The following is a 19,634-nucleotide window of genomic DNA, read 5'->3' on the forward strand; positions in this document are numbered from 1 at the left end:
ATTCCATAGGGAAGACAGGCTTACACCACATGGAGTAAGTCAGCTGCCAGCCTAAGGGGTGTTCGACTCAAGTCAACTCTGCCTTCAGGAACACCCCCAGAACTCCCTCTGGAACACCAGTACAGTCTTCTGTGGCGCAGGAATGACACCGTGAAACACCACTTCCTGGCACTCCATTGCCAGGGTAGGTCTCTCTGTTCTGATGTCCGTGCCACTTTACATGATGCTGATGGCGCAGGTGCTGACACAATTCTTCTGCTGCTTCCAGTGGAGTTAAAATGTTAGTAGTACTTTATATGCATGATACAAATGCAGAACTAACACTTCACCATGTTTTATTCTCTAAAAACTTTAATGAGGAACTATTTTTGTCTGCTGTGTTATGCTGCTAATTTTAAACTGGCTACTGGGGCTTTAACATACTAAATAGTCTTTTATGAATCAAGCATTGCTCTTTTCCCTTAGATTCCATATATCTCACAGATACAGCCTATTATAATAGGACAGGTGTTACAAGGGGACTAAATACATCCTCCTTAGAGCTATTTTTTCTCCATTGTTTTGTAAACCATTTCTCAATTTTTCTTAAACCTGTGTTTATACTTCTGGAATTTGTGTCTCCCATATACTTTGCCCACTTGTACTACAGTATCCTTTGTAGAAGATACCTAGAAGATACCTGAGGAGCAATCCTTGGGATACTTTTGGATATTCTCCCATGGCAGACATATCACGGTAGAAGAATAATTTTTCCACTGATGTTAGCTAAACTCAAATCAAGTACCTGCCAAGAAAAAGTTGATGGAAGTAAACCACTGGGGAAAGTGGGAAAAGTTTCCAAGCTAGGTAGAGTAGAATGGCACATGCACATCTGTATAGTATTTTTAAAAAATATGTAAGGTTTTTCTAGTCTCTAGAATAGGAACGATTTTTCCCCATTTCTAGAATATAACTATTTGCGAATGAATTCCAGTTGGCATAAGATGATAAAGATGTGATGCCAGTGCCTTTCAGTGTGAAATGTACCACAAAGATCAGAAGAATAAGACACATTATTTGTGTGATGTTGCATTTTACAAATCATCACCCTCTGCTGATGTTACATGAATTGCAAAACTGTGGATCATTTGATGCATTTTCTAGCATATTGAACATCTTTTCCAGTATTTATTTTTGGAATAGTGTCAGATAAATGCTAGCTTCAAAGAATAATTTTTGTTCATGGAAGAAAAACATGCCAGTACAGCTGCATTATTCAGGATGTTGTTCTAATGATTATAGACATGACTGTTTCTTTAGGATTAGAGAAATTGTATTCATAGAAGGCTTCCGATCCCCTTTTACTCTGTGTTGTTATTACAGTCAGACATACCTATTTATCCCTTTGTCTGACTCTATTTCTAAAAACTTCAATTAGAAATTTTGGTGTAACATAAAAAACAAACCAGAGAAGTCTATAGAAGATTATCAAGGGATAGTCAGAATTAATGCTGAATGTAAATATTCAGCACAGAGGATAACTGATTTTGTTGGACTCGCAGTATCCAGTGCTTATGTAAACTGACAAAGATCGCCAAACTAACTAAACATGGGCAGAATTCATGGAGTAGGCTTGCCATCTGATTGTCTAACTCTGCCCTGTCCTGTCTGTCTGAGGTATTAAGAAAATGCTGTTAATGCATATAGTACAAAATAATTCTTTCATTTTTCAACTTGCAGAAAGAAGCATGGCAAGATCACAAACAAGAATGCAAGTGTATTAAGAATATTGATCCCAACTTTCCCCCTGATTCAGTGAGGCTTGTTGGCAGGATTATTTTCAAGCTAGTGAGTATATTTTCTATTTAAAATTGACTTTTAAAATGACGTTTTCCCTGTCTTGGTTAAAATAGTAGTAAATTCTTCCAATATCACTGGCAGAGTAGCTCTGGACAGTTATATCCTTTAAAGTCAATGGGTTTAGAAGGGTATGATTGTTTAGAATTATGCTGCAAATGTTATAGTTGTGCTTGGTATCACAGTTGAGGGGTTCAGGTTGGGAGAAGTGAAACTTCACTGGATACTTACCTGATAACATAATGTCTCTTTCATGCCAACATAGGTCCAGCATATTGAGAAGACAGACATGTACATATTCATGAATCATATGGTTGTGTATGTCTTAATATGCATTCAGAAGTCACCCTCAGCTCAGTTCAGATGAGGGGGCCAATTGGGTCATGGATGCATCACTGGGTGCCCTTTAGCTCCATGGCAGTGAAACCAGGAAGTGGCCACTGCTATGGAGTAAAAGTAGCATACAATTGGATGCTGGCATGGGGAGGGCAGGGTGTTCCTGGGAGCTAGCTGACTTTAGTCGGGTTCCACCCAAGGTTTAGGGCCAGGGGTGCCTTGGCCAGGGCTTTGGAGTTACACCACCCTTTTGGGTGGTGCAACTCCATTTAGACTTATGGAGGGCTTCCGGGTGGCCAGGGTTTTTCTTTCTTTCAACCGCCTTTCAGCACTGCTGGAAGCCCTCTGGAGGCAGTGCGGCAGTGACACCATCTCCGGCTGCTTCGGAATCTGGATAACAGAATATTATTTGAAAACACAGAAATTCTGGACTACTCTGACAACCACTATGTCAGACTACACAGAGAAGCCATTGAAATCCATAAGCACGTGGACAATTTCAACAGAAAGGAAGAAAACATGAAAATGAACAAAATTTGGCTACCAGTAATGGAAAATACTAGAATACTAGAATCAAGAAAGTGACTAATGAACACCACCCAGACAAAGGATGTCTCCAGGCAGTAAGCAGTCAAAAGGGCTAACAAACACCACCCAGAACACCACCCACCACTCTAGGCAGTAAGCAATCAAAGAGATCAAAAGGCCAGGCTACTACAATGCAGATGCCCTCACTATTGATTATGCTATCTTCATAGTTACTCACATGCTAAACTCACCCAACACATGCAAATAATCTTGATAAATTGCACCATTTACAGTTGTTAATAGGCAAATGGTTCTTTCTCCCACCCTGGACATTCCACAGGTATATATACTCCACTTGCTTTACTACCATCAGATCCTCTGAAGATGCCAGCCACAGATGCAGGCAAAACGTCAGGAGAAAATGCTGCTAGAACATGGCCATACAGCCCAGAAACCACTCAACACCTCAATTAGACAGTTTATTCATTCCTTTGCTAAAGAGTTGCTGAGGTATCCAGTATATCTTGAACATAGTTTTTTTTGCTGAATAAGACTTTGCTTAGGATTCATGGTGAGAGCAGGTATAAGCTTTAAGGCCTTTGCTTTGGCAAAATAGGGCATTGTGGCTCCTTATTCCATAAATTGCTGAGATGGTGCATATCGTTTCTTAATCAGTATCAAATACTTATAAGTAAATATTCTAGGATTTTGTTTCCTGCTTTGATTCAATTAGAACTTCCAGGAGCAAAGGAGACTCTGAGACACTTAATGCTGCAGGACCATATTTAGATATCAACAGATGTTGCAACTTTAAGTATTGCCATTCTGCATAAGGTGACAAGTCATATCTAGACCTCAGCTCAGAAAATGGCAAAAAATCATCATCATAACCTATCAATTAGTCCCCTTATTGGACCAAAACTTCAATTAAAAAACATTTCTTCCCAATTATGAGATCTGGGATTGGAATGTTAACGTAGCATGTGAAAAGGAATTAAATTGATACTGTCATGTCATTATATACCATTGTTCTCTAGTCGTGGAAATTACAAGAGGAACGGGATTCTCTCTAGCATAAGTAGACCCTATACATTCCATTTAGAGAGGGGCATGATGAGACAAGAAACCTCCAAACAGGCTTAAGACAGATAGTACGGCAAAGAGTGATTCTAATAATTAGTACAAGTTAACAAGTATGCCTGATGATATAAACTAAGATCAGGGAAAGAAATCTTCCTTCTTTAAATGGAAGTTGCATCCTCTTTAAAGAAATTTGAGGTGGTGAGGAACTCCTCATATATTTCCAAAACAAGGCATTAATTTTATGACTATATCTGCAAGATTGATTTTAAAAAAAGAAATTGAATGTAAAATATAAATAATCCTAGGTATAATATTCATTGTGTGAGACCGCAGTCCCAGAATAAAGCAACCTGTAGTTTTCTTTAAAAACGTAAGACTTTATTGAGGACTGATGCATGTGAGGGATAGACGAATTCTGGGGAATATAGAAAGAACCAAACCTTAAATCCCTGCTGCCCTTGGCCCGCCCCCCTGCCAGGCCCAAGAGACGCAGTTACAGTAAGATAACAAAGGGAAGAATACCAACATTCAAATGCAGAGTTAACATTACAAAGGATAGGGGCTTGGCCACACCTTGGAGAGCTGTGGCTGCATTTTAGCTTTCGTTTCCTGGAAGGCTGAAAGCGGGAGGGGGGATGAGCCAAGGGGCCCATCCTAACACATTGGGAGTGTATTTACTTTGCCACATAAAGACAAGTTTAAAGTTGTTCATCTGTCTAAATCCAAAGATATGTCAGCAATTAGCTTTTTGAAAATTTAGCACAATCATATGTATAATATATCTAGCAATCAATAAAAGTAATGACATCTTTGAATACAGTTAAACTGATATAACATTGTGACAATATGTGAGCAGGTTCTTTCAATGCTCAGCTTTCATTAAAAAGAGTACGTCTCTAGCTCCTTTCATTGCAGAAATATGACTTTCCTCTCATATCTCTGCAATGGGAGAGATTAGAGACATTAAACAAATGAAAACTGGGAATTCAGTGAACCAGTTGCACATACTGGTGTATCATTATAGTGAAATAATGGTATTCAGTTGCTGATTTTTTTTAAAGTCCCCAAGTGGTGTGAAACGGAACTAGTAATCGGGGAAAATACTATCAGTGTGGGTCAGAAAATCTACATTTTCCCATCAACACAGCAGCCTCTTAAGCTTTGCTGCAATTTTCCCCAAAATTCTGCAGGAAAGCAGGTTTGTGAAAGATTGGAGAAAAGTCCAGAAAACTTCAGGAGCTCCACAAGTGCATATATGCACCATGATGTTTTGGGGAGGCAGGGGAAAAATCGGCTTCCTAAAACCGCAATGAACCCAGGCAAAATAACCTGTTTGAAAATGGTCAGTTTGTTTGAAAATGTGAAGTGAACAACAATACATTGATTCAATACTGTTAACTTTTGGGAGAAGGCTGCAGTGCTGGGATTAGCTGAATTTATTTTGAAGTTCTTATAACCATTTATTCTTATCCTTATTACTTTTGGATTCTCAATAGCTAAGACAATCAACATGCCCATCTGAGGAGCTTTACTCTTTTTCTGATCTTCAGTCAAGTAAGTAGATGTTAATGTTTGTTAATATTTGCCTGTTTGGTATGTAAAGTAATGCTACTCTCTGGGGACAAGTGTAAAGTACTAGTTGAGTTAGGTGGGAGAACTGAAGTATATAATAATATGAAAGAATTTTGTTGGGGGCAAGTAGAATTGTCATTGTACATTGGAGGAGCTTCTGCATCAAAACCTTGTTACTGTACTTCGTCAAGCTCTTTGTAAAGGTAGATTCCCTTATGTTTTCTAGAAGGGGTATGTTTCTGGAAGTTATATTTATAGATAGACTTAATAAGTTCAGCAGTATATAAAGGTTATGTGTATTACTTACCATTCTCTTCCACCTTACCTCCTTGATAATAATGTACAGTGGCGTAGTGGTTAAGAGCAGATGCATTCTAATCTGGAGGAACCGGGTTTGATTCCCCGCTCTGCTGGGGAATTCAGATTAGCCTGCGCACTCCCACACACACCAGCTGGGTGACCATGAGTCACAGCTTTTCGGAGCTCTCTCAGCCCCACCCATCTCACAGAGTGTTTGTTGTGAGGGGGGAAGGGCAAGGAGATTGTAAGCCCCTTTGAATCTCCTATAGGAGAGAAAGGGGGGATATAAATCCAAACTCCTCCTCCTCCTCCTCCTCCTCCTCCTCTTCTTCTTCTACATGGAAACTTTAAAATTGTTCTCTTTTGTTTGGTCCTGATTAAAGCCATTCATATGAGTACACAGATGGCAGGAAAGAGGCTCAAAGGTGTTTTAGTATTGCATGTGAAAATGGTGTGCATATGCTATTCATAACTCTCATCATGTTTCATCTTTGAGACAAGGGAATAGAACAACTTTAATTTCTAAAAGCCAGAAAATTTTTAAAATCATTTATGTGGTTTCATTTCAATTCTTACTTCATTTGGCTTTAGTTTGAGATAGGAAGCTACTTCTGTGTTGTGAAAAATCCTATGGGGCATTTTTCCCAGCTACAGTTAGTGCTGACATTCTGGCCAAATTCCAGTTCAGATAATTGCATTCTGGTTTTGACTCTCTTAATTATCCCCAAAGTTCTGGATGGAGAACAGTATTCTTGTTTACATCTGTCCTGAGCTGAAATGTCCCCCAACTTGCACTTTCAAACCGTTGCTACTTTTTCATCCTAGAGGTAGCTTTGTTTCAGTGATGGGTAAAGTCAATACTGTCTGCCATATTCCAAAACAAATTAATACATTCTGCAGTGTGCATTCTGATCCTTTCAGGCAAACAGCTCTTTTTAACATTTTGCTTAAAATGTGAAAACAGTGAAGGAAAGAGCTCATCAAAGTCATTTTTTTTAGAAAGTGGTCGTACAAGCAAGAGTGTGTTGACTTTATTTTCTCCTGGGAGGAGTGGATTTCCTAATGCTCTTCATTTCCAAAGACAGTTGTAAGGACAGAAAGCCTTCCCTTACCTCTTATTAGCATAGTATACAATTGCAGTGTATCACAATACCCTGGTGTAGTGTTCAGGGGTGCCTGATCTTGGATTGTGAGCAACATTCTGCCCACTATCAAAGCAACAGCCATTATTTATTGATTGATTGATTAAATTTAATATACTGCCCACCCCTGAAGGGCTCTGGGTGGTGTACACAATACTTTAAAACTTACAGATAAAATCAGTGGTCAGAATGTTACAAGCAAGCTAAACTAAGATATAACTTAAATACAGATTAAAATATAGTTTAAAGTATAGGGGATGGCACTTCACTTCAGTGGCTACCCCTTCCCAAAGGCCTGGTGGAATAATTTGGTCTTGCAGGCCCTGCGGAATTGCTCAAGGTCCCGTCCACATCTTAACCAGCAGTCCAGAAACAAAACAGTACATGTCTAAATAAAAACATGCAATTTGTTGTCAAAATTGCCCTCTCTTGCAGAAACTGCAAATGGCATGTAATGCTCATTTTAAAAAAAATCAGTCCTTGGCAAAGCCAGAAAATTACAGGTTTCCTAATGAAACAGAAGACTGGTGGTACCTTAAAGACTAACACACTTTGTTCTAGCATAAGATTGTTGCTAACTCCAGCTTGGGAAACTCCATGAACTTTGGAGGGAAGAGTTTGGGGAGGGATCTCACTGGGGATGTGCTGCTGGAGAGTTTGCCCTCTGAAGCTGCCATTTCTTCCCAGGAACTGAGTTTTGTAGTCTGGAGATAAGTTGCAACTCTTGGAAAACTCCAGGCCCCATGCTGAGGTTGGTAACCTTAGGTTACTGCATTAGTTTTCGTAGCTCACAGATCATTTGATTAAATGCTTCTGGTGAAGCAGTCTCTAACTCATGACCAGGTGGAAAATGCAGCCAGTGAGTCCTCCCTGACTTCTGAGGCCAACAGGAGAGCCAAGACGTGGAAGTCCTGGCAGTTGAGCAAGCAGGCAAAGATACCCCACTCCCCAAGGCACCACATTGGGGATCCCTTCTCTGCAGTGTACTATCCCGATTATGAATTTCATGCTGTATGTTAAACATACTGTTTTACTCTGGCATATTCCGCATGGGCCAAAAACAGCAGTGAGAAAAGATGTGAAAATGATGTAAACCCTTTTACACTGTTTTAAACCATTTAATGCTGTCTTCATGCTGCTGTTTTTGGCCCATGCGGAATCCGCCTCTGTAAACTGTCTGAGAACTGATTTGAACAAACATAATTATCATATTAAATGTATTTTCCTAACTGGTTTTGCAACCTGACACACACTCCCCGCCCGCCCCGCCCCTCGCCCCCTCTCTTTCTATATATAAGTTTTATATATATATATAATATATAGAGAGAGAGCGATAAAGAGGCATCTGTCACAAATAAAGTGCTCTTTCCCCCTCTGTTCAGGGAGTAGAAACATAGACTATAAAGCTGCCACTGGAGAGTTTAAAGATGTTGGCAGAATACTCTGTTAATGCCTTGCTATATATTATCTCCCTTAAGATTTTGAAAAGTTAAGTGAAGAAATGAAAGAAGGCCTTGGGTACCTTACAAAGGCATTGCAGCTATATTTGAAGGCAGAGATTCAAGATGCTTCTCAGCTGCCACCTGGCCTAGATGTTTTTCAGACCTTCGCAAAAGTAAGTGTTAACTTGATTCCTGACAAAACTGTTAATTATTCTTTCCCATAATGTTATTTGTTACTCTTTTGCCAAAAACCTGTGCAAAATCCAGTAGCCTTTCCGTTTGATATGACTGCAGCCTAAATTAAAAATAAAAGAATTCAAACTGCTGTCATATTAAAAAATGAGAATGGTGATGACATAAAATGATGATATTGAAACATGACTTCAGATGATTAATGAAAAAAAATCCAAGTATATTTCTTTTTTGAAAGATGATCTTTCCAAATTGTATATATCTGACAAATATAATCTGTTTGCAGATATATTTATATGTTGTTATATATTTTGTTATATATTTATGTTGTTACATATCAGCATCTAAAAGATATTGTACCAGTGGCACCTTAACAAGCAACAAAATGTACCGGTATTCCAGCATAAGCTTTCTTGAGTTAAAGCTCACTTCACATGCATGAACTCAGTGTCCATTAGGCAGAATAATTAAATGGTATATTTCTAATCGGAAACTGAAAATGTCATAAACTTACCCTTGGTCAGTGTTCTTACATGCTTGTTCGTGTACATGTAAAGTGTGTTCCTCTTCATTGTGCCACCACCCCAAATTATGAACCTTGCCTCCCACACTGCCAATGACTTTAGGGACACTGGTGAAGGCTGCCTCTGAGCAAGTACAAATGTCAGAATTTCTCAATAACTTCAGCTCTCCCTTGTGCATACTTGTGCATACCTCTACTGACTGGAAACTTCTACCCAATGCAGATTTATGGGGAGGTTAGCCCAATCTCCCAGTCAACCGAGAGTGCATGTCCTACACATCTCAATACCCAGATTATGTTTTACAACAGCCATCCACCAGACAAGCTAACAAATGGTTATCTCTCTGTGGACATCCATCTCTGTGAACTCTTGGTGCATTTTATGGTTTTCTTCCCTGGGAAAACAAATAGCTACCAAGGTCCCAGGAACTCCTTGATGCACTTCTACAACCTACATCTCCAAATCACTACAGCCCATATCTCCAAATCACTATATCCAATAGCATTTTAAAATGCCTTAAAATGAGGTGTGTTGTGACTGGGAGAGAAATGTATTTTGGACACATTGTTCAGTGCTTCACATACAGCAAACCTGAACTTTAGTACTCTACAGGGGCTTTATTCCTGAAAGCCCATTTGCCTCACAATTTGCTCTTCACAGAAAAATAGTGCTTAAGAACAAATGAGATATCTGCACATGATGTTGTGAACCTCTTGCAATAATTCCATGGCCATCCAGGGGCCAATAGCCCGTTAGTTGAGAACCAGTGATCTGACACTCATGGTTATTGTTTGTGAAGGCAGCTTTTTTTGTTACCTACATCTGATCTTACTTCATTGAAGAAAGTGCTCCCTGAGTAATTTGGGTTTTTTAAATCTCTTTTAATAACAGCCATCTATTTGTTCATCTTCCTTGAGTTTATTTTGCTGAAAATGCATTTAATGTTTTTGGAGAGTTTGCTTATATCTGGTATCTAGATATGTCCATACCGAAATGTGCACCTGGGTAGTCATTAAATGTGTTTTCTGATGCATCTGTCCGAATAAACTCTCATAGTACTGATAGCATGGACCAAAGGGAAGCCTCCTGGCCCTACTCCAATGTCCCACAGACAAAGGAGGAATGTGGCCATAGGTAGCAGCATAGGACCCTCAAGTAAGAGACAACATGCATCAAGGCTGCCCAAAGCCCTCCCCTCCACCCAGATGCAAGACATGCTCCTGTTGTAAAGCAGGTAGTTGCATTAAGAAAGGCACTGTTGGCCTTGTTTAGTAAAAATCATTGAGGTGCTTGTAAGAAATTAGTTTTTATACTGGTAGTGTAGAGCTGCTTGTAGTTTTGCTCAAGAAAAAAATGTATGAAAATATTTATTTTGAGTTTATCTGTGCTTATCTTTGGCCTATTTTGCATGAACAGCTTACCACAGGTTTTTTTCCCAGTGGTCAAACTTGTGTTTTGGAAATGTTTTCTGTGAAATCATTCCACACATTCCTCCCTCCTTCCCATCCTTTTAGGTCCCCCCCCCTTTGTCTTGTCAGTTACATTTATTTCTCATGCCACTGCTGAAAATGTATTTTTTTTGATGGTGGGTAGGATGTCACCTGTGAAGAACACCTTCCCCCTTTTTTCTTTTGCGGAAGCACTGTAGCATTAGTGTGCAGTTACATTTTGAAGTAACCATTGAAAAATCTCTCAAGTTCCATTTCTATTATTAAAAACTACCAACCCAAAATGAAAGCCAAAACAACTCCTGGAGCAGGCGCCATTACCTGATGGAACAGAAACCCGCAGCGCTTTCCTCCCTACGAAGAACCACATTTTCTGGCTGAATTTGATCTGCAGTAACACACAATAATTACTGCAGCAGTCTCCAATTAAATGTAACAATTACTCCTAGTACTCTTATCAATTGCCCCAGTGAGTCAGTGTGCTATCCTTCCACCCCCACCCCCCCCACCCCAATTTCCTGGCTTCAAAATTGCTCTCTGCCCTAAAGCTACTTTGCTAGTTCTATGTGCAGTTGACAAGGCTGGTCCAATCAACCTCTGCTTCTTTGTATCTCTACTTCAACATTACATCACCAGTTTGATATGACAAAAGAAAAAAAATTAAATTATCTTTCGAAAAAGAGGGAAAAGGGGGAGGAGAAACTGGCTGAAAGGGAGATTGGGCAACTACAAGGGTGTGTGGATAAGGGTCATGTGTTTGGTGGGGCAGAGGAATAAAGTCTGCTTCAACATGATTGTACACTGAAGGGAAGTTAGGTTGGAAACAAATTTTAAAAACACTGTGATTAAAGTGCTCAGGAAAACTAGAGGAAAAATGAAGGGAAAAACGTGTGGAATTTAAAGAAAAAAACAGCATTTGGCAGCAAGATATGTTGTAAATAACTCATGCAGAAAAGGCCTTTCTGTTCTTGGACAATAATAACTTTTCATTTTTTCCTTGCCTCCTCATAAAGGGGACACTTTAATAACATATGCTCTATAGTTTCTACAGAATTCAGAGAGCAGGAACATAATCTTGCAGCATAAAGTATCTTTTGATATTTCCCTTCTAAGACAGCAGAAGGTAAATGTGCACTTCTTGCAAGAGTAAAAGCTCTCCTTAGATCTTTATTATCCAGATAAGTTAAATAAGGAGCAGGGGCAGTGATATATTTCTGTGTATAGCATTGAGGAAAATCTGAATATCTTTGCCAAGATCCAGACTGTCGTGATACATCTTTTGATTCTTTGGGTAAGGATTCTACTTTTAAAAATGATCCCAATTTTTGATCATATGGATGTTATATGGAAGGCCACATTTATTAAGGCACTTCTCCATCTCCTGAGCCCACCTAGGTTTATAAGGATCTTTTGCTAGAAAGGGCCAGAGACCATTTGAATCAGTGTGTAACTTTATCCATTTATATGCCGTTGTTATTATTATCTTATCCTTCAGGCTCATTACCCCTGTTTCAAGCCTAATAAATGTATTTGGGACTCCTGGAGGAAGCTGAAGGATTGCTCTTAAAAATTTGTAGCCTTTCTAGCTGTATCATACTTGATTGTGCAATCCCCCAATAGACACCGTATAGAAGTTGTGTCAATATTTTAGCTTGGTATAATTTTAGGGCTGCTGGTACATAGAAACCCCCTTTAGTACGGAAGAACTTCAGCACTGCATATATTGTCATTTCTACACGCTCAGTTATCATATTACAGTGAGTAACATGGCTCCCTGAAGCTTGAACCATGACACCTAAATACTTAAATTTGTCAACTTGTTCTAGTCTGTTTCCGTTAATTGACCAAGATCTTTTGGGAGAGCGCTTTCCACATGCCATCACTTTTGTTTTATTTATGTTAATTGTCAGTTCTCCTTTTTCACAATAAGTTGAGAATGCAGCTAATGCCCTCCACATCCCAACTGGAGTTCTCGATACTAGAACAGCATCATCTGCATATAATAGAATCGGGAGGGATCGTGTATTTAATTTAGGCGGATGTGAGTCTACAGTTTTCATATGTGCTATTATACCATTGATATAGAAATTAAATAAAGCTGGAGATAATATGCACCCCTGTCTGACTTCTCTATAGGTCCATATTTGGTCAGTAAGGTATCCTTTGGGACCTGTGTGGGTTAATAAACATGGGAACTGTGGAGGTATGTTGAGAAGGGGGAAAGGGATGAAATAGTCTTCCTGCCTCTTATATCACTGAAGCTTGCGCATGCGGAAAAGGGAGGAGGGACTGATTTTGCTCCCTGCTTAGTTCAGCCCTGATTCTATTGAGTTCATATAGGACTCTGGAAATCAGCTTTCCTAGAGTATCAGAAGGGACTACTGATGATATAAGAACATGGGAAAGAACTATGATAAACATACTATTGGAATTTGACAATTGTATCTTTTTTCCTGTATTCTCTCTGCCATATTCTATATACTGACCTTCTGTGTTTTCCTACAGATGACATGTATTCATTTTGCCATGAACAAAGAATACCATATGTAATTCCATTGAAACTGTTCAAGTGTAGCATTTCAAAAACCCTCTGGGTAGGATAGGCTCATAGGTTTTATGAGCAGTCAGTAGGATAAAGAAATGCTGTCAGTATGAGGTCTCTTGACTCTGTTTCTCTAGCTTTGTCTAACATCCTTTCAAGTTCACTAGTTGCTTTCTGCTGCAGCTGAACTCCTTTCTGGGGGCGGAGGGGGGGTGCAGAATTGATCAGTCTTCTTTGCTTGCTATAGAAATTCACATTTGTCATCTAAAGTCTGTTTGATGCTGAAAGGTCAAGAATTGCAACAAACATACAAGAAGACAAAATATTTATGTTATGATTTGTCATATAATTTGTTGCAAATCACATTCAGTTTAGTTTTATCATTAAACTAAAAATAATACATTTAAGGTCATTAATGTAGCAAAATATTAGATACTACTGTTTCTCCTGTGGGCAGGATCAGGAGTTTACCATATACCGGTATCTAATTATGAACTATGGATTAATAGATCAGTAAAACGGAGCTAGAGACAGATGGGGTGGGGGAAGATTTCCCTACAAACTTGAGGGAAGTATAAAGATTGCAGAGAATTTGAAATTTTAAAAAAAGCAAATACTCCTCCAAATTTTTTTTGGTAAGAAATACTCCTCCTAATAATAAGAAACAATTACTGTAGCTTCCTGGGACATGGACAATATATACCCCACTAAAAATTCCCTTCTCACTAGCCACAGTGTGTAACAGACTTCTCTCTGTGATACACCTATGAAGATGCCAGCCACAAATGCAGGCAGAACATTAGGAACAAGATCTACCAGACCATGGCCACACACCCCTGAAAACCCACCACAAACAACACAGATTTCTTTGGGGAGGGTAGTTTCATTTCACAAAAAGTCCTAATACACTGAACCAATTTCAAAAAACTCATGAGTCTTTTTTGCCTTCTGGAGATTCAGAAGCATACATTAGTTCAAAAGCAGTACAAATGCCTGTGATACTGTCCATTTTTATAGCAAGCATAAAAATTATTTCTTTTCGGGGGGGGGTATTGTGTGTAGATTTTTAACTTTTTTGGATGTTCTCCAGATTGATATTATGGGTTACCTAAGGAAAGCATTTTTCCTTCAATCCCATGCAGTGTTGAGGATATCATATTTTTTGTTTTATTGTAACAGAATCCAGCAAAGGTCTGGATGCTTTTATCTTAATCACAGTTCATTGGCAGTTCTGTACCCCCTTTTCTGAAAAACACTATCTATATCTATAAAAAGCTAACAGTGACTTGTTAGTCATGCCCTAACGCGGAAACGGCCCCCAAATTTTCACATGACGTCCCTCCCTGTTGCGGGCAGGTAATCGGACCTTCAAATCGCCGAAAGTCCATACCTGAGCCAGGTTAAATGTCTTTTTCCTGGCGCACCAGACCATGAAGCTGGCTGTGTTTAACTGTCACCCTTAGAATGTTCATGCAGCATGTCTGTGGCCTGAGGGTTTGGTATGCCTTTAGAATGTTCGCACAGATGGCCAGAGATGAGCATTGAAAACAGTAAATAGGTAATACTGTTAGGTAATACGAGTGGAAGTGAAACACATACACACTTTGCCGTGTGAGATGTCAGGTGGGGTTCCCCCCTACACACACATGCAGGTAACTTTCACTCTCTGTGCCTCACCCACTGCTACCACACAACACACATTCTCTCATACACATCCAGCTTATTCTCATGCACCTCACTCTGCCCTCCCTCACATCCAACCACCACTTACCCACTTACTCACCCATATTCGCCACAGCTCTCTTTTACTAAAAGCAAGCTGGAGTTTGCCTTTTTCTTCTAAGAAAATCCGCGGAGTGGAGGCAAACCAACACTACTGGCTCCGCTTCTTTTGCACATGGCCCTTTAAGAACCCAGGGAGCTGGCCTCGATCTGAGCGCCTCATCACCCTGCCTCTGCTGCCTGACTGGGATAGCCTCCTTGCCCCAGTTCTGCCTTACCCAAGCCAAGACTGTGCGTGTCAACCAGCCTCATGGACAGCGGGATTTGCACTCTGGACAGTTCCGTTGTGGAATGGAAAGGGTTACCTTATACTAAAAAAACAAGACACCACCATATAACGATGTGAATTGAAAAGGGAAAGAGGGATTCCATTTGACCACCCCAAACGACTATGCTGCGGACCATTGGACCTGCATGGACATCTGTGTGGGTTGCAGACTGTGATGAGAAGGACAATTGCCACAGCAATGTGTTGCCGGGCCCCACTAGTTTTATATATAAATAATGTTTCTAACTAGCTCCATTTCATAGTTATCAAGAGTCCATTGTTATAATTTGAAATAAATTCTAATTATATTTTTGTTTTTGAATACTTTGTATGGAGTTGGCCCTTTAGACCTTGGTTAGTTAATTAGGCATCTGTATACAATAATGTATTTTGTCTGTTACCCTCACTGAAAAACAAACACTTAATGTAATTAAGGACTTAATCATTTATGTACAGATGGACTAAAAAAGGACTAAAAGAAAATTCTGTCTAAATTGTGCTATAATATATGTATGTGTATGCGTGCGTGTGTGTTACGTGTCATCAGGTTGCTTCTGACTCAGGGAAATCTTATCAATTGTCCTATTGGTAACAGCCTTGCACAGATCTTGCAAATTGAGGGCTGTGGCTTCCCTTCTTTCATACTGGGTTTCTTTTCCTGCTGCTGCCTTTTTCTAGCATGATTGCCTTTTCTAGTGACACTAATCTTCTCAATAAGATGCCCCTTATTATGAGTTTTAGGTCTCATACATGCATCCATATGGAGTATTATTTTTTTAAAATGAATTCGATATGCATGTCTGTCAATAGTCATGCTCCATTCCCACCAGAATTTATCATGAGTGATTTTCCAGCCCCCCATGTGACTCACTGGGGGGGGGGTGCCTGGGGCATTTGTTCTCGGATGTCCCCGTTATAGCTATGCCACTGGGGACATTTAGTTTATATCTCTGAGGCTGTGTTCAACCGTAAGCCCTGTTAGCTAAAATTTCTAGTATCTAATAGCTGTTTACCTTGTTTTCTCAGGGATGGATTTGGAGAAAAAAATCGTCCTGTAGTTGGCCTCTCTGATCTGAATTTTTGGACCATATTTTCAAGTAGATTTTATGATAGTCCGAAGGACGCGTGATGAAATTCCTCTGCTGAAGCTAAGCAGGTCTGGGCCTGAAAGATGCTAGGATAGGCAGCCACCCAGGAATTCTGTTTAAGCTACTTCGAGGAAGAACAGCCTCTAAGAAATATAACTTTAGGGTTGCAAAATAAAATAAATGATAGCTAATTGTGCTGAGTGCTACCCAAAAGAAGGCCTGAAATTCACTACTTTTAAAAAATCTAAATCATTTTATCGCTTTGAGTGGCTGACCTAAAAATTTTGAATTTAGAGCTGGACAGGCTAATTATAACATCACCAGGTAGTTGCATTATGTTCAGTGCTGAAATCTTTCATGTTTTTTTGTCCATGCAAATCATACGTTCCAGCATAAAGTTAAATAATCTTTTATTTACATGTTGCCATACTACAGAAGTAATGTATTTCTGGATGTACATGTCATAAGACTGGATACAGCTGAACATTTCTGCAGATGCAAGGGGTGTGATCGTTGTTGGTCCCCCTCCACCCACCACCATTTTAGATCTCCAGCTTTTACCTTGTGCTATTTTTGTGGAGCCACATTGTGAGCTGCTGCAGGGGAGGGGAGAGGAGTGACTCCTTCTCTAGTGACAAAAATCTCTTCCATCAGGACATTTTCTTTGGATTCAAGATTTATAATATGCAAATTAGTAATTTTCTCCCCCCTACCATGTGGATTATTATGCTATAGCGGTTTGTATCTTCGATTAAATATGATTTTAAAAATTAGAAATACAAAGCTACCCCACAGTAACCCTAAAATAAAAAATGTTCTCTGGAAGCCATTTATTAATTAAATTATAAATATGAAGACTATAACTGGAAAATTATGGGCGCAATAATCCAAAAATAGTTCTACAATTTCTCCCAGAGGACTAGTCTGCATGCTTGTCTGCAAATGAAAGGCAGGTTTCCCCCCCCTTAAAGTGGGTTTGTTTAGTTAATGATAAGTATGGTTCTTTTTTCCTGTTTAGGTCTTTTCAGAAAATTATTGTACCAGTAGTGATTTATAGCTAGTGTGAGACAGGATTTTCCATACTACCGGAATTAACCTTTTTTAGTTATAGTAATTATTCTTAGGTATCATTGCTTATTATAGCAGAAATAGAACAAGCAAATATTAGTCACTGTCAAAATGAATTGTAATTTAATTAGAAGCTCTTGACTTACACTTCTGCAATTTTATGCAGTCAAGACAAAATTAGAAGTCTAAATTTTATATTATTGGTAAAGCTGTCTATCGCATGCATGAAAGGATGATCCAGTTGCAGAGTATACAACAGAAGGTAGATCTCTGGAATAGTACCCTCGACATGCAAATAAATTGAATGTGTAGAAACAGATTTTGGGGCCTACTGAAAAGGTTAGATTTTTTTTACAGTTATTGTGTTATTTTTTAGTATCTTTTAAGCACTTAGAGGGCCAAATGGTCCTAGGCAGTGATCTGGACTTTGTTTATGTTGAATAAAACATTTGAAATAGAATCAGATTTAGGGGAGGGCACCTTTTATTTTTCTAGCATTATATGATAGGGTACATATGAAGTCCAGGAAATGAACAATGTCCTTTATAATCAGTGGGCAGAAACAAGTAAAGAGGTATACCAGTAATATACCTGTGTTTTAAGTTGTTTAATTTCAAAATGCCTGAATATTTTTCTTAATAAACTTAGTGTATCTTACCTGTACTGTTTGTCAGACCTGTGGTTTCAGGGTTGGCTCATTGGTAAAACACTGCCTGCAGAAGATACCTGACATCTCCCATTAAAAGAATCATGTAGCACTGATGTGAAAGATACTGACCTATGATCTTGGAAAGCTGCTGTCAGAGTAAACTGAACTGACCATCCTTGACCGGTGCTGTGATTAAGGCCCATTATACATGGAATTCTTTCTTCAGGCAGTGGGGCTGTAATGTGATCTCCTTGTGTTTCTCTGCCTGCCCTGCAGCTGTTAACTGAAATCTCAACAGACCTCTGCTTTTCCTGGTTCTCTTAACTCCACCCATGTGGTCCCTCTTAAAGTCACAGATCTCATCACACCTGATAGTTGAAAGATAAAGGGCTTTCTGAAAGCCCTTTAAATTGTAGTTATATTAATATATGTGATTGAAGTTATATCAATATTGTAGCCCCTTTCCAGAAACATCCCCAAAAAGAAAGAGGCAGTGCAGTCCCTTGAACCACTCTCTCTTGAAGAAGGGGAACATGTTCTAGAACTGATATCTCTCCCACCTCCACTCACATGCATTCTCTCTCTCTCTCTCTCTCTCTCTCTTCCTGGTTTTCAAATGCAATAGAAGACAATACTTTTGCATTGTTTCTCTGTTTATATTGATATATCAATAAATAACAAAAATTTAAGTAATAATAAATCTGAAAAGGAGGTAAGAGGAGGGTGTACACAGGAGTGAGAGGGGCTGGTGGCGGGCAGGGGAAGATGTCCTGGGCAAAACTGTACTCACAGGCAAATCTCCTCCACTCTGGCAGTGAAGAAAATTAAAGTTGCACTTAAAGTGGTGTCGCTTGGTATGGGTAGAATAGAAGTTGAAAGTGGGCCTTGGAGAAATACATCCTTACAAGAAATCTTGCTGTGATTGACATTTTCCCCTGCTACAAAGCGGACACGTGGTGCATAATGGGCCTCAGGATAAAGCGTCTACATGCAGGGCTGTTAAGAACCACCATGGGCCCCCGGACAATGATTCTGCTTGGACTCCACATATGATCCTGAACTAAATCAAATATGACAAAACAAATCACTTGAATGGCTGTTAATGTGCATCTACATGTGTAGTGACAAAAACATCTGTTCCCGTCCTGTCCATCTGTAACTGTACATGTCCATGTATGGAAGGCATAACTCATCAGGAAATAAAACTAGGAATCTCAAAATTGGCCACCAGCTTTAGGATGATGTTGGGAATTTCAGTTTTGCTCCAGTACTGGCTTGGCTGATGGATTTACTAGGAGCTGAGTAGCAAAGGTTTCTCTCAACCTTCTAATAAATGTTGCAGAATGACCCAGCCAGCAGTATTAGTACAATACCTGTTTACTGTGCCTTGTTTACTGTTTACTGTGCCATAATGGCAGCAGTTAAAAACTATATTAGAACAGAAAATAAAAATAAACATTGCATTAATGCAATATGACATTTGCTTCAGGGGCTGCCCAACTGGCTTGGGATTAATGAATTTTGTCCCCCCCAGTCCTCCCCTCCCAGCGGCTTCAACTTTATGCATTCATGTGGTAAAACCAAATAATCTTGCCTAACTAATGTGGTAATTCAGAAGAGAAGTAAAATATAGGCTGGAACGATACTTAGATTGAATAGGAAATGTTAGTGCTTAAATTGGTTTCACACAGAACCGGATCCTGAAGAACACCCACTCACTTTTATGTAAAGAGGTTTGTGTAGTTATTAGAGGTCTATTTTCAAGATAAATCCTGTTAGTGTTAGAAAGTCGTCTGAGAATATTAAGAGAGCTGCAAGTATGTGGGGTTACCCA

At 39.3% G+C, this 19,634-nt stretch overlaps 1 protein-coding gene across 3 annotated transcripts in view; it reads left to right on the forward strand.

Moving 5' to 3' along the window:
- SMYD3 (SET and MYND domain containing 3) overlaps window positions 1-19,634 on the forward strand; it is a 463,587-nt gene that overhangs the window by 44,757 nt on the left and 399,196 nt on the right. For all 3 annotated transcript variants that reach the window (XM_048484814.1, XM_048484825.1, XM_048484833.1), the window contains exons 3-5: window positions 1,720-1,827; window positions 5,280-5,337; window positions 8,276-8,412. In XM_048484814.1, coding sequence (XP_048340771.1) covers window positions 1,720-1,827; window positions 5,280-5,337; window positions 8,276-8,412 — 303 coding nt within the window. The remainder of the gene's footprint in view (window positions 1-1,719; window positions 1,828-5,279; window positions 5,338-8,275; window positions 8,413-19,634) is intronic.

The sequence above is a fragment of the Sphaerodactylus townsendi genome, linkage group LG01, assembly GCF_021028975.2.
Source record: "Sphaerodactylus townsendi isolate TG3544 linkage group LG01, MPM_Stown_v2.3, whole genome shotgun sequence".
Classification (NCBI taxonomy): Eukaryota; Metazoa; Chordata; class Lepidosauria; order Squamata; family Sphaerodactylidae; genus Sphaerodactylus; species Sphaerodactylus townsendi.